This window comes from Amphibalanus amphitrite, unplaced genomic scaffold (assembly GCF_019059575.1).
Source record: "Amphibalanus amphitrite isolate SeventyFive unplaced genomic scaffold, NRLGWU_Aamphi_draft 000149F_arrow, whole genome shotgun sequence".
NCBI lineage: Eukaryota > Metazoa > Arthropoda > Thecostraca > Balanomorpha > Balanidae > Amphibalanus > Amphibalanus amphitrite.
Genome location: NW_024881644.1, coordinates 836,643 through 863,688, shown reverse-complemented (window position 1 = coordinate 863,688; position 27,046 = coordinate 836,643). Strand labels below are relative to the sequence as shown.

At 47.9% G+C, this 27,046-nt stretch overlaps 1 protein-coding gene across 7 annotated transcripts in view; it reads right to left on the bottom strand.

Moving 5' to 3' along the window:
* The window catches only part of LOC122382872 (rhotekin-like), a 94,543-nt gene that overhangs the window by 64,294 nt on the left and 3,203 nt on the right, over positions 1 to 27,046 (bottom strand). The window contains exons 1-8 of one of the 7 annotated variants that reach the window (XM_043368738.1): positions 21,418 to 21,540; positions 20,931 to 20,960; positions 13,991 to 14,076; positions 13,555 to 13,694; positions 10,090 to 10,358; positions 8,428 to 8,570; positions 3,102 to 3,287; positions 394 to 2,741 (exon numbers count right to left, since the gene is read on the bottom strand). The exons of 1 other annotated variant lie outside the window; for it this stretch is intronic. In XM_043368738.1, the coding sequence (XP_043224673.1) occupies positions 2,379 to 2,741; positions 3,102 to 3,287; positions 8,428 to 8,570; positions 10,090 to 10,358; positions 13,555 to 13,694; positions 13,991 to 14,076; positions 20,931 to 20,952 (1,209 nt within the window). In that variant the 5' untranslated portion in view covers positions 20,953 to 20,960; positions 21,418 to 21,540 and the 3' untranslated portion in view covers positions 394 to 2,378. Of the gene's footprint in view, positions 1 to 393; positions 2,742 to 3,101; positions 3,290 to 8,426; positions 8,571 to 10,089; positions 10,359 to 13,554; positions 13,695 to 13,990; positions 14,077 to 20,930; positions 20,961 to 21,289; positions 21,541 to 27,046 lie in introns of those variants that run through there. 5 more of the 7 variants (XM_043368737.1, XM_043368740.1, XM_043368739.1 and 2 more) reach the window with 5 other exon arrangements.

The following is a 27,046-nucleotide window of genomic DNA, read 5'->3' as shown; positions in this document are numbered from 1 at the left end:
GTCGTTTATCAAAGCTCGCAATATAAAAACCAGAGAACATGCCTCACAAACACGCTGGTCATATGTGATATTGACCTCCCCCTTCCAAATTTGCGCCTTGAAGTGCTCGTCAAAAAATTGAAGACATAAAAGGCATTCCCAACTGTTTACAAACCATAAAACAAGTGTAGGTACCTGGCACCTCCTTCATACTGTAACCTCTTCAGTGCAGTCGATTGTGATGACTGTGTGCGTGCAACTTCTTCACATCATCTGCTCATCTTTTCCTCCACCATGTGCAATTAAGCCCGTTTCTGATCTTCACTGAGGTTGTAGGTACCTAAACGTTATATCATGCGTTTTTCCTTAGCCGAGTATACACACTGCAACACCCCTACCCAAAAACCAAGCGAGTCCTGTGAAGAGTGTATTGTTTGTTATTTGTGGTATTTCACAAGCTTCACACAGAGCAACTAATGAAGCATCCACTTCACCAGGGAGAATCTGTTAACTTCCCAACCTTCAGCGAAAAAGGCAAATCCAATAACAACGAAGGTGAATGCTAGGCTAATGATGGCAACTGATTACTATACAGATGCAATTCGGTGAGCTGATATTGGGCAGCGCAGCGTGCGCCTGTACATTCACAAGCCGGCCGGCGTTCAATTCACCATCACATGAAGCACGGTGCCGTCTTTCGGTCGCATGTATCAGACAAAACGAGCCAACCAGCTACATCAATGGTACATACGACAGTTTATCATTTTTATCGCTACCCAATACCTGATCTCACTACATTCCCACGCTAGTACCTACACTACATCTACCACGGACGCACCAGCACGGCAGGGATGCTGCATATATCATCTACATTTTTTTTCTTTAGGTTTATCGGTGCACTTTTATCTATGTTACTCCATTGATTTTATACGCAGTTCGGCTTAAATTTTAACAGGACGGAGCTTATCGATCATGCATGTTCCGATTTTTCATAAATCACTACCTGAATGACAAGTGCGAAGCCTACATTTTTTTTTAGTTTGTTTAGATATAATATAAGGCAAAGGCATATGTAGCTCTCGTCTCACTGCGCGGTAGGCATTTGTATCTCGACAAAACCGAAAACAGTGCTAAAACTTTGCTACCAGTCGCTCGGAACTCACAGCATGGGGACGCTGGAACGCAACACCAAAAATTGAGCCCAGCATTGACATCGACCTCCACGCAGTGCAGCAACAAAAGGCACAAGCCTGCATTTGGCAGAATGCATATTTTTTACCCGTTGAGAGTGATGCCAATAGCGGGCTCAATCTTTGGCGTTGAGCATCCCGCGTCTCTGTGCTATGAGTTCCGAGTGACTGGTAACAGAGCTTTGGCGCGATTCTCTGGTTTGTCGAAATACAAATACCTACCACGCAGAGAGAAGAGGACTGCAATTCACTCACACTAACGACAAGTCACTCATACGGAACGTTTCTACCTTTATTCACAATTTTTTTTCGTCATCTGCACCATTGATGTTGCTACCTAGCTCCTGATGTAAGACTACAGCTGACCGAAAACCAACAGCGTGCTTCCGCGACTCAATCTTTGGCGGGTGAGGGCTATGCTGTAGTCAGTAGCCGTTACACAGGCATTACACATCAGTCAATCAATGAACATTATAATTGAAAAGCATCAATTTAAAATGTTCATGAATTAGTAAACAGGAGCTTGCTGCTACGGCGTGTAGCGAATTAAAACTTTGTTTGCACGTTCAACCCAGCACAGCCGACGGCGCGGGATTTACAAAACCGACACATCAGACAGAACCGGCGACTTGAAGGATGCTGGTGCCAGTTTGAACACTCCGACGAAAAAGCTTATCACTGCTGTTCTAACCGCAGTGGTAACTTGGCGACGCATTGTGGGAAAATCAATTGAAAAAACGTAGGAAAAACTGAACGGTTTCTGAGAGAGATCAAACTACCCGTAAATGAATAAAGAATTGATTTGAATAATAGCTTCTGTATAATAGACATTGAACCTGCCATCGCGGCCAGTCCGTCTTACATCCTCTTGTCAATGTTGAAGGAAACATTACCCAGAAACCTGTCTCACACACCTAGCTTAAATAGCATTAGCATCACGCCATGATAGCCCAGAATAGCCCCAAATTGTCAGCAACCAATACGCAACCACTAAATGAACCAAGAACAGCCAAAGACACACGCTGTACACACACGACACCTATAAACTAAACATCAGCAAAGTCCCGGCCGAACACCCTTCAAGTCGCCGGTCTGCCGATCACAGATAATACTTCTTTCCGCGGCCAGAAGAACCCCATTCAGCCGTGCTCCGCCGGCGCCGAGCGACGCCTGGCAGTCCCGCCGACAGAGCCGACACCTCACCCCCCATCACCCGAAACGCAAGTACACGATTTTCTCAATACTCCGCCGACACGACGGGCACAGATCTTTCTTTTTCCACAGTTTGCGCGCGCACGTGTAGCACGTTACCTGACACCCGGTGAGGCCGTGAATGATGGCTGCGTCGCGGCTCTTTTCACAGCAGATGATGCAGGTCTGGTCGGCCGTCGTCGAGGCCCCGTCCTGAGAGCCGCCGAAGCCGGTGTCCACAGAGTCCTGTGGACTCGCGCTGGCCGTCGCCGAGGACGCGGCGACCGTGGAGGTCGTGCGTCTCATCTTCTCCGAGAGGCCGGCGCGCTGCCGGCGCCGCTGCCGCTTGCGTCGGGGACCGACCACCCAGTCCGGGCGCATCTGCAGAGCGCGGGGAGCGGCGTCAGACAATATAATGACAAAAACATCGCACCAGCCGTTCCAGCACGAAGAGGATGCCGCGTCTTCAGCTGCGGTTCGAGATAGCGGGAAGTTGACAGTGGCACATTATGGCGAGAAAAAAGGTGAATTTACCCTCATCATCACATCTTATGGGCACCCAGCAAGTCTACCGCACCGTAACAATCATATTCTTTAATACATCATGCACTCATAACGTCTACCCGGCATTATAAGCACAAATTCCAAACTATAGTCCTCGCCGATAGGAACTGCAGCCCGTGTCCCTCCACCACCCAAACTACCACCTGCATCCCCCCACTCGCCGCCCGGTCCGCGCACCTTCCAGCAGTGGTCGCAGCGCGACTTTCTGGCCTTATTGGTGGTGCGGCACTTGGGCGCGGCGCACACCCACGTGTCGGCGTTCTCGGCGTCCGACTCGGAGGTCTCCATGTCGGCCATCATGCCGACGTCGTCCATCCAGACGGCCATCACCGTCAGGTGCAGCGGCGACTCGACGTCCGACTCCTGCCAGCGACCGGCGCGTCAGTGACGGCCGTCCGGCGCCGCCACACGGACCAGGGGAACGTCCGGACTATAGGGGTCACACGTCATACACAAAAAAAACACGCCATCGAAATACATTGAAAAAAGAAACGCGTTCTACGCTAAGGTGTTCTTAACATGTCAAAAGCAAAGTTAACTGTATCAACTGTCATCGAGCTGCAAGTAAGAGGTTTCTTAGAGTATAGTTTCATTTTATAATTGGAAAGGGCTAAGTTAGCATAAGTGGTGATTGGTTAAATAAGCAGATCAAATCAAAGCCAACCACGCTCTTCCAAAGGACTTTGCAAGGGAACATACATAATATTACAGTTGGTCGAAAGACTTCGCCAAGCGGTATAACACACACAATATCAATAAACATGTAGCATGTAATATTCAACAAGAAACGTCCAGCGTCAGCCACAAGCCCACTGCAATGCCAAAAAGTACATCAGCAAACAAAATAAAATTTAAAAGTATCTAACTTGTCAACTTATCGTCCGTTTACACGAACTGTTTCTTGGATTGAAGACTAATGATCGAATTGCGATCTAATACCATCAAAGTTATCCATACTTTGATGAAATTGGCTGTTTTCAAAACAATCGTTATGTGCCTGAATTAGGTATTTATCAATTTTCATGAGTCGTGACATCGGTATCGCAAAAGTCGCTTGCTATGATCAGTGACGACGCACTTCTTACGCTCAGTTTCGACGCCTTTGACGACACACTTTTTCATCAAGGGGTAGGAAATGCCTATGTGATTACGCAATGAAGCTAAAATCTTGACACATACAAGTATTGACAAAAATGCCCACTCCATGACATTGTAAGTTCATTTATATATAGGCATGCAAGGCCTAGTAGTTGCAATGCAACCATGTGGGTTATTCTACAATCTAGGAGTAGAATACGCACGTCACCATGGCAAGGAAAGACTGGCAGTGACCGGATAAATAAGCAAATCGGTGCCCTCACACTCCTATCTCTATCTTCAGCTCACTGAGAGTTTATAAAATGCCAATTTGTCTATGTCATAATGGTATCATCTATCTTCTCCAACTGTGGACTGTGGTATGGAGCTAGTTCTTGTTTCTTCGTGTCTTCCCTACACTTAATAACATTTAATCCTGCATTCAGCAATCCGGCTGATGTCTTCTGTTACCCGCCCTCATCATCTTATTAACATAAATAAGATAAAGCCCAGGCTCCTCTACACGATTTTTCCGTGCGATTTTGCGATAATGCGATGCCAGAAAAAGTTCAGCTAGTGCAGACGAATGCGCTGAGCCACACACACTGCGGAAATCGCATTATCGAATGAAATGTCACGCAATATCGCCAAAAAGTTCAGAATTCTGAACTTTTTGCGATAATGCGATAAAGCGTTCCTAGCGACAAACTCAGCGCATCAACAATGACATTTATAATTGTTTGGTCGCCTCAATATCCATAGCCGGCCGCTTCCGGGAGTCGCGGGGAGCACCGTTGGTGAATGGTGGCGGGTGAAGTGAAAGTTTATAATGTGATAAGAATATGTGATAAGAGTGGAGGAGGTGAAAGGTAAGGTCATTCGGCTGTAACATTGTACGTATGTTATCGCCGACTACGCAATCCCGCAAAATCGCACGGGGAAAATCGCGTAGTGAAGCCTGGGCTTTAAGTTCGAAGTCTTTGCTTTCAGCCTGTTCGTAGTCTTCTCTCTTCGAAAAACACGCATCATTATTGATGTAAAGCAACGTTCCATTGTGGCGAACGACTAACTAACGAATGTCAATCATGAACTACCAATGGATAACAGTCATAAAAAATAGACTTGCGCAATTACGCATTATGCGCATCGTAAGGTCGATAAATAAATATGAGGTTTATAAATATATATGTACAAACAAAAGGCGAGTTGCAATATCCAGTTCACTAGCTCCTTACCGAGAAAACGACACCATCTTACCTTCTGGATGTCCCTTACGAGGTGCTTGATAACGGCCTAGCCATCAGCATCCAGGTACGGCGAGCGTGACGTACGCAATCTATAACACAGAATCGCTCATTGGACCCCAACTATTGGAGGCCGAGGCGACTGTCACTGAGACAAAATACTGGCGCTACAGTACGCACTACGTCAACTGCAAACTACTACTAGCGCTACGGAGAGATACACGCCAGGGCAGTGACGAGCACGGCCACGGTCACCTCGGCGCGCGCTTCACCACCATCCCGTTCTCCCAGTCCACACACGGCCGAGACACGGCGCTCACTTCCAGCACACACAGATCCACATCCCGGGCACGGAGTCCCTCACACCCGCTGATCAGCTGACGCGGCCCCGGCCAGGGCAGCTGTCCTACCGGCCGCCGGCGCCGGGGCCCGTGGTCGGCCCGTCCGCGGCAGGGACGGCCCGATGACGGGTCACGGTGCCAGCACTCGGTACGGCAGCTACCGCCGGGCAAATCACCTCAGTCCTCAGAACCAGCACGGACCATCACTGAGCATCGCGAGTCCACGCGGAGGCGCAGGGGTGCCACCATCCCGCTCCCAGTTCGCAGAGCGCAGCAGATGAGTGGAGATCTGCGGGGTACCCTGAGCGCAGGATCGCAGTGCCGCTTCGTGTCGCGTGGCGCAGTGCGGCCGTTGCACGTGATGACCCTGGTAGGGCGCTGCGCCTGATACATACACATCCTCATCCGTTTCAGTTCGTATCGGGAGTCCATGCGGGCTGTGGCACGCTGACTGGCGCTGCAGCTTCTCAGCTTCTCACGGCTCTGAGCTGCTCCATCATCCCGTGGCTCCAGCGCCTTCAGCTGCTCGCTGTCTGCTCCTCTGGGACGCGAGGCTTCGAGTTCGGTTCCAGCACCGGCTGCCACTGTGTTTCCAGTAGAGCTTCTGGTGCGTCACCACACGCGCTGCTGCCGCTGCTATGAGGTGCGCGCGGCGCCGAGAGCGTCGGAGCACATCTGCGCCACTCACCGTCGCACAATTGGAGCAGACAAACTGCTGAGCAGCTGAATATGCCATTAAAGTTCGTGGCGCTAGATTTAAGTTTTGGTTGTAAAGTCCATCATCCATGCTGTGGATGATGGTAAAGTTAAAATTTTAGGGCGCATTTTGAAATGCGAACATTTCAAAACGCATTGCAACGTGCATTAATGGCATGCATTAATGCTTATTTGCTTGCTAGAGACAAGCGTCTTATCTTTTACATGTTAATAATGTGTGCAGAGCTCATTTTGCCTGAACTCTGGTTCAGTTTGACTACATCCAGAAAATATTAGGAAGTGTTACGCCCAATGTTAGACGCGCATAACGCAATATGAGCTTTTGGTGCTGCCAGGCTCACAAACGCAGGGACGCTGCACATTCTTGCCCAGGCGGGGCAGCGCGGGAGGGCGCCAGGCGCGTGCCATCACAGGCTGAGCAGGCGTGAGAGCAGGCGGCTCGTGCCGGCTCCGGCACAGGAGAGCGCGCGGCCCGCCAGTGGAGCATTCGCAATATCAGGTGTGAATCGCGTGCCAAAATCGGCCTAAAGCGGTGTGCCGCTAGCTAACGCCATTGACAACCAGGTGTACAACATGAGTGAAAAGGGTCGCAGTGCGCGGGACGCTGGGGACACTGGGGAGGCGGAGCTAGCTGTGTGGCATCTGGGCGCGGGGAGACGCGATGCGCATTGCTAATAAAGCGGTATGACGCAGAGGTCTGGTGCCTGTCGCGCGCGGCACCTTGTTCAACGCGCTGCTAGCTTTTGGCGAGTCTGAATCATGCCCAGAGCGCGGGCTTGCTGACACTGTTGGTACGCGAGCGGAGGAGGGTATAGGACGTCCACAAGTCGCGCGTTACAGGCTGGGATGGTGCAAACAGAGGGCCAACAGATCGGCTGAGCCGGACATCGTACCGAAAGAAACTTTCGTTGTAGTTCATATATACAATTACAATTATGTGTACAATTATAGAATTTTTATCTACGTTTCGATGTACAAGTATGTCCAGATATTACCATGCCAAGACATAAACAGACCTCATTGGTACAATTAGCTTTTACAGCTATAAGAGATTTTAGCATGCGTGAAAAGCCAGTATCAAGTTTCAACATTAGCATCAGTCACAACACAAACAAAGGGGAAATTTGAAAAAAAAAAACGCGGAGGCTCATAATAAAGAGGGGGCTTGTAAGGACCAATGCGGGAGTTCTCGAACGCTTTGCCGCCGCAATCCATGTGCGCGCCACGCCACGGTAAATCGGTTAATTGAAATGCTTCTAGTAGGTGGATGGCCGATTAGCGGAAGGGCCGACATCAGTCAAACACCAATTCACCAAAATGCACACCCGGCCTCCATTACCCAAATTCCCGTTTCAAATGCACAAATGAAACGCCTCCAGAGAAGACAACAGAGCAATGACATGAAAGAGAGAGAAGGAAGAGAAATAGTTCTTCGGAATGTATGCTTGATGTAATGCTTGAGACGCGCGGTGTTAGTACTACGGATGTTAGTGACCGGACTTTCGTTAAATATTATATGATAGCGAACTGAAGGAAAACATGCTGATTCAGAAGTGCATGAAAACATCTACTTTGATGATTTCATGAGTGGACGTGCCAAGACGCAATGCCTACTAGGGAAGGTGAAAAGTGAGGTGGAAACATTCATGACCAGCCAGCCCATGGCGAGCCACTTCCGCAGACGACCGGGTGGTCTGTTTGCCGAAATGCTTCGCCATTTCGACCATCGAGACACAGCCCAACTCGTGCCACCCAGACCCAAAGAGGGAAACCACAGACAACAACACAAACAACCGACATCCAGAGACAAACCACCATCACGACACGCAATGGATAGGTATCCGTAGACAAAACACCATTGAAAGGATGAAACAAAATAAAGTGTTAGACCACAAGGTGAGAGAAAAAAGAAACACAACACAGACGCACACCACACCTGGGCATCCAGTTTAGGTGCTCGTCACCGCCCGAAGCAAGGTTAAGTCTGCCACGAGCAAGCTAATCTGCATAGCGCAGGTCCAATCAGGCGACAAAGGCGACAAGACCGAGCAGACTAGCGGTATACACCAGCCGAGTGTTGCCGGCGCCACTGCCGGGGCGGGGTCGCTGCGGCAGACTACTCACCCCTGATGAAGAGAAGCCGTCGGAGTCGTAGTCGGTGCAGTCGACCGGTTCCAGCTCCTGGGCGTACGTGCGGCGGTGGTCTCCGGCCTCGTCATAATCGGTCTCGGTCTCTCTGGTCTCCTCCATGGCACCGTCGGTAGCCTCTAAACCATCACAGGCGGTCCCCAGAAGTCAGCACCGCTCACACACCATGCTACCACGCTCACACGCAAGTCCGCAGACACGCCGTAGGAACGATCGACACCCACGAACGCACGCACGCTCAACACGCACGCTCAACACTCATTTCACGCACTCACGCTCACGTTCATGCCCACACAGACTCGCATTTTCACGCAGCGACGGTGCGTCTGGAGAATTGGAGCACCGCGACTGCTGAGGTCACATGGCGCCCCTCTGCACCGACGCCCGCGCCCCGAGGTGCGCCCCAGGACTACCGGGGTGGGGTGGACACATCGAACAGATAGATACACACGAAATCGAAAAGACGATATCGGCGCTCAATCACAACACTGCTCGATGGGGACGGGGTAGAATGTCTACACGGAAAGGCGCGCCGGGCACCCTTAGAGACAAAATACGACGCAACGATAGACCGGGAAGATACGGTCTGGGCCACTGGCCCAGACGGTGCACGGGCCAGCCAAAAGAGGCCGGCGGCCGCACGGACGGTGCGGTCCAGGTCAGCCTGGCCGTGCACTAACACAAACACTGCGCACAGCAAACATTGAACAGGCATAACATAAAGGCTTTCTGATCACATAGCGCACCAATCGACCACGAGTATTGCATTAATGATGTCTTTTGAATATGTACTAGAGATAAAGGATTTTTAGTATTTTCAGGGCTGAGCTGCCCAGCCGGCAACAACAAAAATGTGATTTTAGAATTCAGCGAACTCCATGTTGCACCCAACTAATTGGTCGATGGTTGCGGTGTGGTACCAGATTGGGAACAAACGAAATATAAGCAACGCTCAATAAAACAACGACGACAAGTGACTGACTCCCTTATCCTTGCATATTTGCCCACGTATAAAATTAAATGATATGTGACGAACACAAAGAAAACCAGCCATGTGACTATGTCAAGGTGTCGCAAATTAACCAAATGTGGAATAAAGTGTAGCTAAGAAAAACCGACACCGTATGACAATATAAAAGAAACGATGAGGACGTGAAAAGAAAGGTTGTAACTTGTAGTAAAGGGAAGCTGACCAAAAGATAAATGAATCAAGGGGAACTAATACGAATAAATGAGCTAGCGATAAACTAATCATATGCGGCAAAATATTAACATACAATAACTCATGAAGATAAAATGTTCTAAATCATAACATCGTACAGTCGTGTCGAGAGAAAAACAAAACTCAAAGAAAGACGAGTAACGCAAATCTAAATCAACTAGGCATATTGTACTTGTCTTGAACTCGTCGCTTAGCAGTGTTCACTGTCGGCGGTGCAAGTTCCCATGGTGTTACTGTCTATATTGAATGTTGCTACTGTGACGGGTCACAATTCCCTTACACCACCCACCAGCGGCGGCGTCAGTGTCCGCTGGGTCACCCCGCCTCCCGCTCACTACACTGTCGCCGCCGCCCCGTCGCGGCAGCTCTCGTGGTGCGTCTCTGCCACGCGGCGGCACGCTCCGTGTCTGGCTCACCTAGCGTGTCCATCCGCTGGAGGTCGGCGGTGACCGACGGGCCCGGTCCTGACGACGGGCCCGCGCCCGCCGCCGGAGCCGGAGCCGGAGCGGACGCCGCCGCGCCCGCCTCGGACCGACTCCGTTTGCTGTCCGGGTCGTCGGCGTCGGGGTCTGTCGGGCCGCGTTTCACCTGCTCGCCCGGCTCCAGGCCCGGCGGCGGCAGCGGCGGCAGGCTGGCCATCAGGGCCTCGTCCTCCACCAGGCACAGCTGCTGCCGCACCAGCAGCCTGAAATCAGACGGCGTGCACTGTCAGAGGAGGCGCCACCGTCCGCCACCGACCGTCAGAGGGCACCTCAGTCCACCACCGCAGCCGGATCGCGCGTAACAGCATTCTGGGCACTCTGGTAGCTCGGGGGGCGTGGCATGCATGCGTCAGGGAGGTTTACCGAGTCCCGAGTTAGTTACGGAGCCGGGAAGATTAAGGTGCGTTCTAAAAATACCACAAGAGTGTGTGAACAAGACAATAAGCACCATTGATGATATCACAAACACCGGCACTCATTTCAACACCTTAGTGGTCTTGCTCGTTAGGTAACGAGCTCAAAAGCAGATTGAGGTGTTTTAGGGCGCACCAGCAACGAGGCTATATGGAAAGCAGATTGAGATGTTAGATCGATAGTACATCTGGACACAGAAGGACGTGCAACTAGCACGTTTCAAGGTATCCAGCGTTCAGAATGTGGTAAAACACAAAGCGTGGTTTCCTCCAGTTTCCCCAACTAAGTAATTCAGAGACTGAGTTAAAGTAAGACAGCTAAAGTAAGACAAAGACAACTTGAAAGGAAACGGCACAATTTTGCAAGCGGTATTGTGCGAGTGGGCAGGATGCTTCCGAAAATAGAGGATCGTTTGCGGGAAAACGATACATAGGCACAGCCACTGTAATTGCTAGGCAAACAAGTAGAAAAAACTGTGCCATGAAAATTAGGCATACATGCGAAGTCTTCCGTTAGAGCACTCAGCAATAGCATCCAGAACTGTTAAAACGGCAGAATTCGTGAACTGAAATTGGCTAAAATAATGCATGGATTAGAGAAGCAGTTTCGATGGGCAAAAAAGGTTTTGGCCCAGGTCTTGGCCGGGAATGCTTGCCAGTGTTGTTTCAGCGACCGTTTGGTTAATCTAGTACAAACCGTAAGCCAATATTAGCCACAAGCACCATGTTACAGGAAGTTGCAAATCGCAATTAGTAGGAATCAATGACAAAACGGAGCAACCAGCCTTGAAATGGGATGGAATAGCAGGAAGTCGTGACGGGCTCAACGGTAGGCATTACCATGCACAGTACATAAATTTCCAGAACATGACAGAAGCGGCACTAGTTTCGCCAGAAATGCACATTTATTTTTGGTTGATTTTTTTTTTTTGCAATTTTGATCTGCTAATTTTGACTTCTGAATCCTCAGTCTATCAGTACGACAGGTTTTCGGATCAACTGATGACGAGCGATTTGACACGGTCACTCGAGCTGTCACCTGGGTCATGGTGCCAATCCGACAGTTAGAGCCCAGGCCGGCCGAGCCCGGCACGGGCGCCTCCCTCGGACCCGCTCGAAGGTGACGGGCTGGTGGTGGTGCTTTGGTGCCCATTGGTGCCACGTGTTATTGGTGTAACTTGGTCGGGGTCCGAGGCCGCACCACTGCTTATCGGTCAGCATCCGTCAAATGAGATGAAATGAAACGGCATGATGGCGGGACGGCTAAAACTCGCAAATCAAATTGCAATATTTAGACAAAAATATGTATATTCAAATAATTATTGGAAAAAAAATTGTGTTCGTCTCTTACTAGTCACAAATATATATATTTCAAATATTTATGAATGACTTATTTGAAGAGTAAATAATGCTATGACAAACATTATTCAATAACTGAATTAATAAACGAATGTATGAAAGTGACCATCAGCCGCCTCAGTTCAGCCCATTTCACTGAGCTGTGCCGCAGGTCCCGGGTGGGACTGGAGGGCCCCTCGACCGGCGGGCCCCAGAACCCCGACTCCGGCCAGCCCATGGTCCGTGGTCAGGGGTCCCGTGGGCCCGCCAGGTCTCGAGATGCGGCCACCATCCGACCGCCTCTTTCAAGTCAGTGAAATCGTCAACATCGTCAGCTATGGAAAGGAAAATGGGAAATTGGTGATTGTGAGTACTGCAAGGGGTTATTAGAGTTTAAATGGTGCAATTTGAATTTGAATCAACTGAGACAGATGAAAATGAAGATTAAATGGCTGAATGCATTCGACTGAAAGGAAGATAAGTAAGACTGCGGGCGTTATATGGACGGCCAAAAGTGCTCAAAACAGAACATAAGTAATAATAAACTAGACTATAAGACTGAGCGAAATAAGGAAAATTAACATTAAAACTAAGCCACTCACAGCAAAGAACATCAATCGCAAACGCAATGAAGGGGCACAGGGGCCTGTGGGCGGTGCTGGTCAGAATAGTGTGAGGGCCGGCCGGCCGGTCGGTCGGCAGAGTGGTCGGTCGCTCGGCGGGCTGGCTGGCTGGCTGGTGGAGAGCTCCGGCTGGTCGGGACGTCCGCCGGCGGACGCACGTTCGGCGGGACCGAGCGACAGCCGAGCCGCCTCCGATCGACGGATCACGAATTCCGTGTCCCCGTCGCCAGCGCCAGCGCCGACCGTCGGGACCGACCCTCACGGATCGTGGAAATCGGTCCTATCCGGATCGACATGGGACAGCCGCCGGTCCGGCCCGCCGGCTCCGGGCCCAGGCCAGCTCAGCTTGGGTCCAGGTCCAGGCTGGGTTCCACTTGGTGTTGCAATAATGATACCGGGGCCAGAACACGAAGCGGAGCCAAATGATGGATGCGATACATATAAAGCGCTGATTCCATGTCAACAGAAACAATGTCCTGGCGTCATCAAGTAATTTAGACTTGTCTGGTGACTTTGATGGCATTTTGTAGAACTTGTCACATGAATATGCGACTTCAATGAATGGTTGTCGCCTGGCTTACCCGCTGACATCCCGTTGCCCGCCTTGCATGAGGGCAACAGGATGGGATGGATGGCTAACAATTGCCAAATATATAACATCTTTGGTAGAATTTGATCTTAAAGAACCACTGAAATTTAATCAACCAATATAAATCAACTGAAAAGGGCACAAACATGATAATCAAAATTTAAGTTTTCTTTCAATACCTATGTCAAAGAATACATGAGTGACTAGAGTCCATGTTGATTATTGAATGTCAATATTCTGGTCTTCAGCGAACCAACAATACTTAACTAACACCAGAATTAAACCAAAAAGACCGGGACAAAGACCAAGACGACGACCTTCCTGGACCAGGACCCAAGCCGCGGGCGTGACCGGAGGCCCGAACCGGCGCCGGACCGGTGCGCCACAGTGCTACCGCCACGAACGTGCCCGCACGCGCGCCGGCGCGTCCACATACCGTGTCTCGTCCTTCGTGAACGAGGCCACCCCGAAGACCCTGCCGAGCGGGTCATCCTGGCACACCACCCGACTCTTATTCATCGGGTCGAAAAGACTTGGCTTCCTCCTCGCCAAGTATCGAAGAAACAGCATAATTACCTGACAAAATGGGTGCAGGGGTCAGCAAGAGAAAACAGCTAAACAACTCTGAAACTTTGGAAAAAAAGCTGATAATACATTAAACTTCAGACCTGACAAGTGACAACTAAAATTTACTGAGTAGTTCAATTGACAACAGTTGAGGAAAGTGCATAATTAGACAGTGCATCTGCTATTGCATTTTTATGAGTTACCATAGCTGTCAAAGTGAACAGAAGATCATTGAGTAGACCAGAACAATTGAATTCACTCAAATAAATAGCATGCTGCTAAAGGAACCAGAAGAGATTACTCACGTCCTTCCATTCATATGACTCGTCTTTTTTGGCGCCAACCGACTGCAGCACTTCAAAAAACGAAAAATTTAGTGTATATCGTCTTTCTGTGAAACAACAGGGTCAATTGTTGATTAATCAATATTGAAGATGTTAAACATGTGCCATACGTCCTATGGATAGCAAATTTGTATCTGTAGTGTGTAGGTACACTCGGGGGCAGATTGATGTTCTACAACTCTTTATTCACCGGGTTCCTATGGCTCAGCATTGGCAGCAGCCGCCTGGTACCGGTAGACTGTGCCGCTCCACTTACTTGTCAAGCGGCACAGCCTACCCACACCGTATGACACCGGTCTGGGTCGGTGGCTGGAAGGCGATGTGGGCCGCCTGTGATGTCAGCGCAGCGGTGAGGGCCGAGCCCGGAGGCATGGCTCGGGTCGGCGCGGCGCGGCGGCTGGCGAGGGCTGGGAAGTGAGGTGGAGTGGGAGCATGGACCATCGCGCGGCTGAGCGAGTGTAGTTAACTTTCGCGTCTCAAGGCGCCAATTATTCTACCTAACAATTGCGCTAAAGCAGTTGTTAAAATATCCTATGCCCAAGACAGCGCCTATCATCATACTTGCCATGCGCATTACGACACACTTTAACGTAGCATTGGGACAGCAGATAGAATTTATATCATACGTGCATCGAGTTGCGGAGCTGCATTGCTTATAACAGATAAGTATTAAGGCCTTGATTGAGCTCATTAGTGTCTATTATTTTGCACAGCAATCGTCCAGAGACGTGGGAACTGCAGTTTTTGGATAGCGCGGCAGCCAACGCCCCAACTTTAGGAAAAGCTTATTGTTCCTCTAATGTGTGATCGCAGCCACCAATAGCAAACCGTTCCACAGTGATGCAAATGGGGTTCACGAGTGGCCATAAATACGAAAAAGGCCCAAAATTCAAGTTCACTTAATCGAATAAATCGTAATATGGTCAGTCAGGCAAATGTTTGGAGTGTCTGAAAAAGTATGATTTTAATGTTTTTGTCAAAACCGGCCTCGTGTATGATTGTCAGAAGTCGAGACATTTTCGATGTCGTAAAATGACTGTCAGATACTCGCAACTTTAACCCGCGCCGTGCTGGGGGGGGGCGTTTTTACGCCCCCCCTCAGGTTTTTCGCGAATATCTCAAAAACGGCGGCGCGCAGCGCCGCCGTTTTTGGTACACGTGTTCCTACATCATTTCCGCACATGTTGTGAAAATTTCAGACCTATGACGTTCAAGGACAGGTCACCAGGTCACGTCAAGTGACCTTACCTCAGAAAAAGTTCAAAGGCTCGCTATAGCTACACCGACTGAACGATCACTTTGAAACTTTCAGCGATTGATATGAGTAACCGTATGTATAAAATGTATATCTCGGATTTTTGATATCTGTGACCTAAGGTCAGGTCAATTTTGCGACCTCTCCATTATAAGTCAATGGGAGAAAATTGAAATGCGCCTCTTTTGGACGAATATCGTTCAAAACGCTCTCAAACATCGGTTCATAGGTAAACATGACACACTGAATAGGAAAAATGCATCTGTGATCCCTCTGTGTGCCCCTGAGGTCATCTCAGGTCATGAACGGTCGCCAGCAGTTTTTTGGCTATAACTTTTGATAGAGACGTGCTAGAGCGGTGAAAACACGTCAGATGTGTTCAGCTCGACGATACGGATCGACTGATATGCAACATGACCCTTTTCGGTCAGGTCATGACCTTGACCTGAGGTCAAATTTTCAAAATGACCTTTCAAGGTCAACGAATAGTTCATTCGACGCGTCTCGACGAGAGGAACACGATGCTGGCAAAAGTAATGTCATGGCGCTTATGAGTCAAAAGTTATTGACGAAAAAACGTTTTTCGTAAAAACGGCTATTTTTGGAGTTTTTGCCCTCTGGAGGCTAAACCGTTGACCTGAGGTCAAATCTGAGAACATTGCTCAGAAAGGTCTGTAAAAGGGCTATCGAATGCGCTTTTCCGCGGCGCTGTAGCTCTATCGGTTCCCGAGATAGCCGTTGGCAGTTTCCAAAATGTTGAAATAGTCAACATTTTACCTTTGGTGACCTCTGGTGACCTGACCTTTGACCTGACCCAAAAAATGACCGAAGTGTTTTCATCCTTATTTTTGACGCTCTTTCGATTGCCGCTTACCGCGTGTCGCTACGTGGCCCAGGAGCCGAGTTAGACGGGGGGGCGTGAAAACGCCCCCCCCCCCCCCCAGCACTCGGCGGAAAGTTCAGGCCACCAGCACGGCGCGGGTTAAACGCCGCTAGCGTGCGTTCATGTCATACAAGCTGCAAAAATTATACATGAAAATGATCCCCGAAACCTGCTGCTTCTAATGCCACGTCATGAAAAGCCGTATCTATTTTGGTTTGGCGGTGAGCTAACTATTTGTTATCATGTTGCAACCGCAGTTTTTTACCAAAAATAATTGCTTTTTATTCACCTACAGCACTTCACACAGTGTGTGCCCGTTAGTGCACCATATCATAGCATTCCCTAATCATTTTTGAGTCGCATCGTGAAAGAATTAAGGCGCTAGCACAGGGCTGACCGGCGCTACAGAAGTTTTCGTCCGGCACGGTCGGGTGCCGCGGCGCAGCGGGCGGCCCGGGCGGCCGCGCCGCCGCGCCGCCCGGACGCCGCGCGGCGGCACTTACCCGCCCACTGCGCGCCCACTGCGGCACCCGACCGCCCGGACAAAAACCTCTGTAGCGCCGGTCAGCCCTGTGATAGCGCCTTAATTCTTTCACGATGCGACTCAGAAATGATTAGGGAAGGCTATGGTATGGTGGACTAACGGGCACGCACTGTGTTAAGTGCTGTAGGTGAAACGAAAGCATTTTTTTCTTAGTAAAAAACTGCGATTGCAACACGATGATAAATAGTCAGATTACCGCCAAAGCGAATGAGATACGGCTTTTTGTGACCCGGCATTAGAAGCAGAAGGCTTTGGGGATCATTCTCATGCATAATTTTTTCAATTTGTACGAAATGAACGCAAACCAGCGGCGTTTGAACTTGCGAGTGTCTGACCGTCATTTTACGACCTAGAAAATGTCACGACTTCTGACGATGATACACGAGGCCGGTTTTGACAAAAACATGAAAACCATGTGATTTCAGATGCCCCAAACATTTGTCTACTCGGCCATATCGCAATTAACTCGATTTGGTAAACTTGACTTTTGGGTATTTATGGCCACTCGTGAACCCCATTTGCATCACTGTGCGTTCCAACTAGGAGTAAATAAGTCTCGCACCTGGGACGGTTCGAACCGGGCTTCTCTAACCGGTCACCCTACGACGCTAGCGTGTATCCACTGAGCTACCGAGACCAGTGACCACGCGCCGCGGTCAAACGCGATGAAATGTCACAAAACTGTCATTGTCAGTCAGCTGGTGAATGTCATTTTGTTTTGTGCTGCCGGGGACCATTCTCGGTAGCTCAGTGGACGAACGCTCTTGTCGTAAGCTGACCGGTGGGGCAAGCCCGGTTCCAACCCTCCTGAGTGCGCGAAGTTTTGGCTCCTAGTTGGAACGGTTTGCTATTGGCGGCCGCGACCACATATGTATTAAAGGTAGTGTGCCACCTTTGAAAGATTTCCCATTTTATTTTTCCTAGGATAAGAAGCTTCTGTTTTTACCTAATATCGCAAAGAAAATTAAAAATGGGCCTGGAATAGTGCCTTTTTCGCCTAAAAGTTTATCGGTTTTTCGATATGTATAACAACTGTAGTGGGCTGATCTGCAAATAGGCGTCGGCAACAATCGCGAATGCGGCGCACATGTGACAATAAGCAAAGGTCATTATAGAGTTACGATGTACGGGAATGAGTTATCAGCTGTCTAATCGTAGACAACACAATGTCAAGCCTTCAACTGTAAGCCTGTATTGTTATTGTTTCTTTTATTTGGCTGTCGAACATTATTTATGGTTTGAAATATGATTTTATTTAAAATAATTGATATGAAAAAGCTGTCTCTTAAGTTATGACCCCATTTCACCACACGCAAGTGGCAGAAATGACAATGATCAGCTGACGCATTTTTCTTGGCCGAAGTCAGAGCGCGCGGCCCGACGCACCACCACCGCACCACAAAGTATGAGCAGAAGCCGCGCCCAAAGCCAGGGCCCCGGTAACGTGAGGTAGCCGAGTCGGGGCACCGTGCGCTGACCCAAGCCGGGGCCGCAGCTTTGTGCGCGGTCTACCGCATCCCCGCGGGCAGCCCCGGGCTATCACATGACACCGGGAGGACGCGCGGCCCCGGCTTGGGTCAGCGCACGCTGCCCCGACTCGGCTACCTCACGTTACCGGGGCCCTGGCTTTGGGCGCGGTCTACCGCACCACCTAACAGGCGTGTTCGAAACCGCAGGAGATGATGATGAACGGGTTTATCGAAACTTGATTGGATGAGCATATCGGTAATAGCGATTTCAGTGTGTGCATTTATTGTTCATAGTGGTGTGAAATGTGGTTGGGGTACGACCGACAACCCGTCGGGGCGAATTTCGCACTGGGGTACTCAAAATTTGAAGAATTTAAGACGTTTCCATGAGTTTTGAAGGAATGGATAAGTTCTAAAAATCCGGTTCTCCTTATCTGGGCCATTAACTCCATACGGTCCAGGAAAGCTGGCACACTACCTTTAAAGCAACAGTAATAATCGCTTTAAATTGGGGCGTTGGCTGCCGCACTATACCCATAACCCCAGTTCCCACGTCTCTAGACGATTGCCGTGCGAAACAATAGACACCAATCTGCTCAATCAAGGCCTTAATACTAATATGTCATACAAAATATAGCTCCGCACCTCGATGCACGTGTGACATAAGTTCTATCGGCTGTCCCATTGCCACGCTTAAGTGCTTCGTAATACGCATAGCAAGTAGGTAAATGATAGGCGCTGTCTTGGGCATAGGGCATTTTAACAAATGCTTTAGCGCAATTGATAGGTAGAATAATTGGGAGACGCGAAAGTTAACCACGCTCGCCCAGCCGCGCGATGGTCCATGCTTCCACCCCGCCTCACTCCCCAGCCCTCGCCAGCCGCCGCGCCGCGCCGACCCGAGCCATGCCTCCGGGCTCGGCCCTCACCGCTGCGCTGACATCACAGGCGGCCCACATCGCCTTCCAGCCACCGACCCAGACCGGTGTCACACGGTGTGGGTAGGCTGTGCCGCTTGACAAGTAAGTGAAGCGGCACAGTCTACCGGTACCAGGCGGCTGCCGCCAATGCTGAGCCATAGGGACCCGGTGGATAAAGAGTTGTGGAACATCAATCTGCCCTCGAGTGTACCTCTCACTTTGCTTGTGCTTCAAAATAGAAATCAACAATACATACCAATGGAATTAATTAGCTGTGAACTCTTATGCCTGAGTAAGGTTGCAGGGAATTTGGGAAAAAAACTGCTTGAAAATACTTAAGCGAGCAATATAAAAAACAGTTTGGCTTTCTAATGCAAGTCCCCAATTCATCAAAAGTTCTTCTCATAACTTACATTGCTGTTAAAATCAGTGGTCATTAACTCATAAAACAATGGGATCTGGTAGCACTGGCTTACACCTTCTCCATTGGCACCAAGGTTCAGAGTTGACCTTCCAGGCGGTGGGGGGGGGGGGCATTTTTTGCCCCCTTAATTTTTTTTTCGATATATCTCCAGAACCGCTGCGCCGATCGTCACCAAACTTTCAGTACCCTCCCGTGAATAGCTTTTACACTACAGGAAAATGTTTAAGACATAAAAGGTGTAAAATTAACAGGGCTACAAAACTGCTATCTAAAAATTTTGAAGTTTTTGGATTTCGACCAAAAAATTGAATATAATAGCCAAAAAATCCAAAAAGGTTTTTGAATTTAGAAAAAAAAACTGAATATGTGTGATAGTCCCTACCACCTTCTATCCACATACCAAATTTGAGATCGATGCCTCTTTTTTGGCCAGGTTATAGCAGAAAAAATGTTCAAAATTGATGACGTCAAATTCTCAAAACTCAATTTTTAGCAATTCTAGACCACATAGCGCAAAACAAAGACCACCATTAGACTCCCCGTGACGAGCTGCATCAATGATCGAACCAATAACCACTTTTTGCAAAACTATCAACTTTGAAATTTGACCTTTTTGACCTGACCTTGACCTGACCTCCACCAGAAAGTGACATAAACCGTACCTGATGGTCTTATAACCAACACCATTCAGTTGGAAATGAAAAAATTGGTCATATAACATGCATTGCACAATCCTAGTGAAGTTGGGTGCATGTGCTGACCCTTGGTGACCTGACCTGTGACCTGACCTGGCATTATCAGTGACCTCTAATAGCAGCACATGTACTAGGCAACTGACGCCCTATCACTGATTTTCGACAAAATGTGTTTTACTCGATGCTATAGCGCATTCCCTAGAAGACCCGTGAACAGTGAAACATTTTATCTTTGACCTGACATGTGACGTCATCGGTGACCTCGAGGTCAATGGAATTTGGTTTCCCTCAACAAATTTGACAGGGCTATAGAACGCCGCTTGAATTTTATGAATCCGTCCAGTAGTTTCCGAGATACGGGGGGGAATGCCCCCCTCCCCCACCGCGCGGAAGGTGGCCATGAGGCCCACTGCCTGCCAGGTTAAGTTTATTTGGGCGCTAGAATATGGCAGCATACAAAATTGCATGGATATATACGAAATACCTAGTCAACAAAAATAAAAGCGAGTAAAAAATAAAATATCATATTAAAATAAAATATCATATCTAACCTAACCTAGCCTTACCTATAACCTGCAGACTACAACCTACAGTTAATAGAAGCAATATTGGTAGGAAAACAAGGCCTTGATTAAGTTGAACCTTGGTGCCACTATATGTATTAGTCAGCACTACAGCCAGCAAATAACAATAATGCAGGTGGGTACTTACGACAGCTTGGTGCTGCTTCCATTTCACTGCCTGAAACAAGACAAGAGTAATTGTTAATTCCACAGAAAAGCAGGCCTAAACGGTATGATCCTAATTGTTCAAAGGATGATGCTAGCGTAATGCTGTTTTAATTAGAGAACAGTAAGCCAGAATGAAAATTGACAGAGTAAGTAATAAAACAACCATTTCAATATTGGCATGTAGCATATTACTGAAAGACAGAGAAAACTGGCCATCAATTGATTTAGACAGCAGCAACAAGGAGCATAAAATGTGAGATAGGTACTTGGTAGGTAATAACAAAATGATTTGTGAAAAAGACCTTGAAAGAAGGGTGAAATGTGAATCAGAATACATACAGAACACAGACAGACTTGGACTGAAAACCCAAAGCAGAAATTTTCATCCTCGCAGAAACGGTATATGCGTTTATCAATAAAGTGGTTCTTCTGCTAGAAATTTGATCAAAGAGCAAAATGAAACGCACATCACAAATTACCGTCCCAGCATGAGCATGCCTGTCAAAACACGCCACAACGCGCAACCAGGCACGCTACACAAAAATGGAGGACAAAAATCTTTTTGATCCAAGGTTGATCCAAGGCAACACATATAAGCCGGGAATTTTCAACTCCGCAGTTCTCTGTAACGCTATGACGTCACTGGACCATCGGTCATCCTGCCCATAGATATACAGAGTACAGACAGTAAGTAGGTATATCTATGATCCTGCCCAACCAGCCCCAGGGCCTCGGCTAACGCAAATGCCCCAGTAGAGTCGAGGAATGCCCCAGTAGTGGTCAGGCTTTGCCCAACCTCCACAAAATGAGAAAATATCAACATTAACGCATATTCTTTCATTCGGGAGCGGTTGAAGACGTTTGTGGCAAGAAATCAGGGGCGGCGCCCCGCGCCGGCGGAAGAGGGAGTGCACGGTGTGCACTCAGCTGCATCCTCAATTTCCATCCAAAAACATAGGCGTGCATTGGCAAACATATCTGCTTGCACCCCATAATCCATCTTCGTTCGAAAGAGCGTCAAAAATAATGAAATTACTTCGGCCACTTTTTTGGTCAGGTCAAAGGTCAGGTCATGGTGATGGCCAAATTTCGCCGACTTTCAGGTCGAATATCGACACTCGACAGTTTACAAGATGCCAACGCATAACTCGGGAACCAATTAGAGCTACAGCGCCGCGGAAAAGCGCATTCGATAGCCCTATTAACGCCCTTTCTGAGTAATTCTCTCAGATTTGACCTACCGTCAACGGTTTTGCCTGCAGGGGGCAAAAACTGCAAAAATAGCCGATTTTTTCCGGAAACAGTTTTTCTGCAATAACTTTTGACCCAAGCCTTGTACGAGCTTACTTTTACCAGCATCGTGTTCCTCTCGTCAAGACGCATCGAATGAACTATAACTTGACCTTGAAAAGTCAACTTGAAAATTTGACCTCAGGTCAAGGTCATGACCTGACCGGAAAGGGTCATGTTGCATATCAGTCGATCCGTATCGTCTAGCTGAACACATCTAAGGCGTTTTCATCGCTCTAGCATGCCTCTATCAAAAGTTATTTGCGAAATACTGTTAGATACCATTCGTGACCTAAGATGACCTCAGGGCATAAACAAGGGTCACGGACACCATTTTCATGTTCAGTGTGTCTAAACCACTTGTAATTCGGTGTTTGGAAGTGTTTATAATGTCTTTCGTCCAAAAGAGGCGCATTTCAATTTTCTCCCATTGACTTATAATGGGGAGGTCGCAAAATTGGCCTGACCTTAGGTCATCGATATCAAAATTCTGAGATAAACATTTTGTACATGCTATTGCTCTTAGCAATCGCTGAAAGTTTCAAAGCGATCGGTCACTCGGTGTAGCTATGACAGACATTGAAACTTTTATGAGGTGAGGTCACTTCAAGTGACCTGGTGACCTGACCTTGAATGACCTTGGTGTGAAATTTTCACAACATGTGTAGAATTGATGTATGATAAGGTGTACCAAAAACGGCGGCGCGGCCGCCGTTTTTGAGATATTCGCGAAAAACCACAAGGGGGGTGTTCAAACACCCCCCCCCCCCAGCAGGGCGCGGGTAGACAGCAATGCGAAGGTCAGAAGGTGAAGATCTGAAATGCCCTTAAACAGAGCAGCAATCAATAGAGGATGAATGACATTCACAAACGGTCCATATTGGTGTGAAAATCTGATCCGGCACTTTTTGAACTCGAGCCTCGCCGAGCAATGAACATGCATATAGATAATAGACTACTAGTTAAAGACAGTAGGACTAGGTACCTAAATAACATACATCCTGGTACCTACAGCAAAAAGCATCAACACTAGTCGGCAAATGGTAATCGATGAAACATCATTGCTATCAATGCTATGTCATCAGCTACATGTTCTCAAAGCACAGGGCATAAAAGCAAGTATTCGAAAGCACCCACCGGGCACCAGAAGCAGGTCGGATACCAGCCGAGCCTGACCCGACGGCTCCCGAAGTGCGACTGTCCCTACCGGTCGGGGATGTCTCTCTCTTATGGCTGAGTGCGTGAATCAATTCTGGCACCAGTCGCAACAAGCCATACAAAAGAGAGGTTGAGCAACTGTATGCACGTCTATTCGTGTTTTGGGCCTGAAGCGACGCCTCATGACCAGTGGTGGCGGAACACCTTCAATTAAGGTCGACTTTTGGTCCCATTTTGGTCCCACTGTCGACTCTTGGTCCCATTTTTTCCATGCAACGCCCATGGGGCTAAATTGCTAATGCTAAGATGCCAAAATTAAAGGGGGCACGGTGCCCCGGTGCCCCCCCCCCCCCGTTCCGCCGCCTATGATCATGACCTGTGAGTGTGACGTATTTGCTTTCAACGACCAATGGCAGGCCGCTGCATCGAGGTGGAATGAAGTGCATTGTTGCATTGCAATATATGATATACCAGACCATAATTATAGCAATTGAAGTATTTTATAATGAGTAATACTAAGTAGGGATTTTTGTAAGGATTTCATTCAGTACTTTTTATAAATACCTTTCCAAACTCATTTACGATATGACGATCTGGTTGTATGAACATTGTTCTACACTTCCTACGAGGAAAGCACTTTAAAAAATTAAATTTGAGATGTTGCAATACAACTATTTCTACGGCACACGCACACGAAATGTGTGACACGTTGCGACAGCTATATCACAATCGAGCGATAGTGCATGAGCCCGATGGGTGTGGGCTGCGCCTGCGTGATACCTATTAGTTCAAGAACTTGCCCGAGTCCAAGATTCGTAACCGAGTCTACGTTGCAAAAATGAATACGTCAGCATTGGCCGGTTCTTATTCCACCGTTAATTGCACGTGACAGAAGATAGCATATAGGCAGGGTTTGGTGTTTGCATACGTTGTCTTCATAAACAATTCGTAAACAACGTTTGTTTGTTTGCTTATTCGATGTTTATGAATTCCTTCATTCAATGTCACATGTTCACAAACAATTCTCTGCTCACGAACAGTTACGGACAGTTCGTGAACGTTCATGAACAAGCCATGATTTCGGATATCTTTCGCGTCAGGTACCTACCTATTATTCTCATATAGTGATAGGTACACACGTGGTCACAGGCATGTTTTATTTTGTAGGTGTACCTATGTGAAAAAATGCACAATCCTATCTCAAGCACATATAATCGTGATTTATAATGATTTTGCAACGCTGAAGCTTAAATTGCGGAGCTTAAATTGCGGAGTTTTTTTTTTTGCTAAAAACTCCCGATCAAATTAAGCCAGCTGCAGCGAGTCGGTTGAGCCATCAGTTGACTCGGAAAGGACTCACATCGAAATTCGAATGATATGCAGCATGCTATCCTCCAAGCAGCTTTGACCTGACCTTGACCTCTGAAGTCAACAATCAACATCCTTGTGAGTTTGTGACCTAACTCAAACAAAAAGTATTCAACGCGCCTGGCCACGAGTACGTAAGATGGTCCCACAATCGCGGCTCTGTCACCATTTGTGGGTTTCGCACCGAATTTATTCAAACTTGCAGGACGTGCAGTTGGTTCGCATAACTTTATAGCATTGGTACCCACTACCCAGGTCCCGGCCATTTCAAAATCGGTAAGTAGGTAAGACATGACCCCGTAACTTATCTTGAACATATGGAACCATTTTCAAAAAGCTCTGATTGCTATCCATCTTGGAAATATCCGCTCTATTTCATCTTTTCTTGTACTTCCTCAGTTAATGCTAGAAGGTGGCTAAGTTTGTATTTGCTTGGTGACAGCGCTGGGTCAACTAGGGTCAACTGAGGTAAAACAATGCTTTGTCTTAATTGACACATGCCATAAACGTAGGGCTTCAAAAAGGGACCTATTATGTTGTTTGTGATCAGACGAGTCGATTGATCCGCAACATCAGGAACATAATAAACTTCAGAATTTCATAATTGTTGAAGTTAACACGAATTTAGTTCCGAACACCACTTAACCCGGGCCCCCCTTCCATCTATATCTCCTAAACGACTGCAGATATCGCCACCAAACTTTCAGGACCCCTCCGGGCATCAATTTAACACATGAAGACCAAAAATTATTACAGAGGCTATGATAGGTTGGCCGTAAATGACGTCAGAATGACATCATGTTCTGCCATTTTCGACCCAAAAAAGGTTTCACGGGAAGAGTTGTCAGGCCTACAGCTTTAAAGATACAGAAATATGTTTGGGGCATAAAAGGTGTAGAATTACCAGGGCTACCCTACCTAACTGCTATCTCGGATTTTTTTTAAATTTGTTGATTTTGACCCCCCAATTTTTTTTAAATAATAGTCAAAAAATCCCAAAAGTTTTTCGAACAAAAAAAAAAAATCGGAATATATGTGATAGTCCCTACTGACTTCTATCCACATACCAACTTTCCGATCGATAACTCTTTTTTTGGCCAAGTTATAGCGAAAATAGTGTTAAAAAATGACGTCATATTTTCAAACTCAACTTTGAGCAATTCTAGAGCACGTAGTGCAAAAGAAGACCACCATTAGACTCCCCGTGATGAGTTGCAGCGATTTGATACCCATTTTATGCAAAAATATCAACTTTGAAATTTGACCTAATTTGACCTGACCTTCACCAGAACATAGCCTAAACTGGCCCCAAAGGCTGCCTGACCCACATAATCGCAAATTTGTCATGTAAAATGGACCATAAAACATGTATCACATGATACTTTCATACTGTGACCCCCCAGTGACGTGACCTCTGTGACCTGGCCTGGTGTCAGTGACCTCGGATAGCAAAATATGTGTTTGACGAAGAATTTCTTCATCGATGATTTTCAATAACATACCACTTAACTTGATTTCACAACACATTTCTTGAAATGCCTGCCAACGGTGAAAATGGTTCAGAAGGTAATTCCGTGGTAGGTAGGGCTATCCAACCCCGTTTGAATTTTGAAAATCGGCCGGTAACTTTCGGAGATCTTAGGGAGGGGGGGGGGCGAAACGCCCCCCCCCCCCTACGGGTGGTAGGGTCCGCCGATAGCCCTAAGGGGCGCGGGTTATAACCTAATAATAAAGCACATCATTCGATGCGCATTGACAAACTTAACACTGCCGATCTATCCTTAACCCGCGCCCCACTGGGGTCTGTGTATAACACGCCCTACTGGGGGGGGGGGGGGGGCTATTCATAGCCCCCCCTCCTAACTCCGAAACTACTGGGCCGATCGTCAAAATTCAAACGGCGTCTGATAGCCCCGGAAAAACTGTCGAGCGAAACCTAATTTCATTGACCTCGAGGTCACCGATGACGTCACAGGTCAGGTCAAAGTAAAAATTATTAGCACTTTGGCTTGTTCACATTTTGGGCTCTGGCCGCCGTCTTACAAGTCAGATCAGGCTCATTTTTGGTTTCAACACTCGTGAACAGATGCTCTAGATACATTGCGGGTACCAAGCTTGTACTTTGATTTTCAGGTCAGGGTCAGGTCATCACAGGTCACGAGAATATTATATCATGCGTCGGTCACGTGACACATGTTTTATGGTCCATTTAGGCCATAGATTTCGAATTTGATGTCGTCTTTGTCATTCGAGGTCATTTTGAGTCGAATTTAGCTTAGG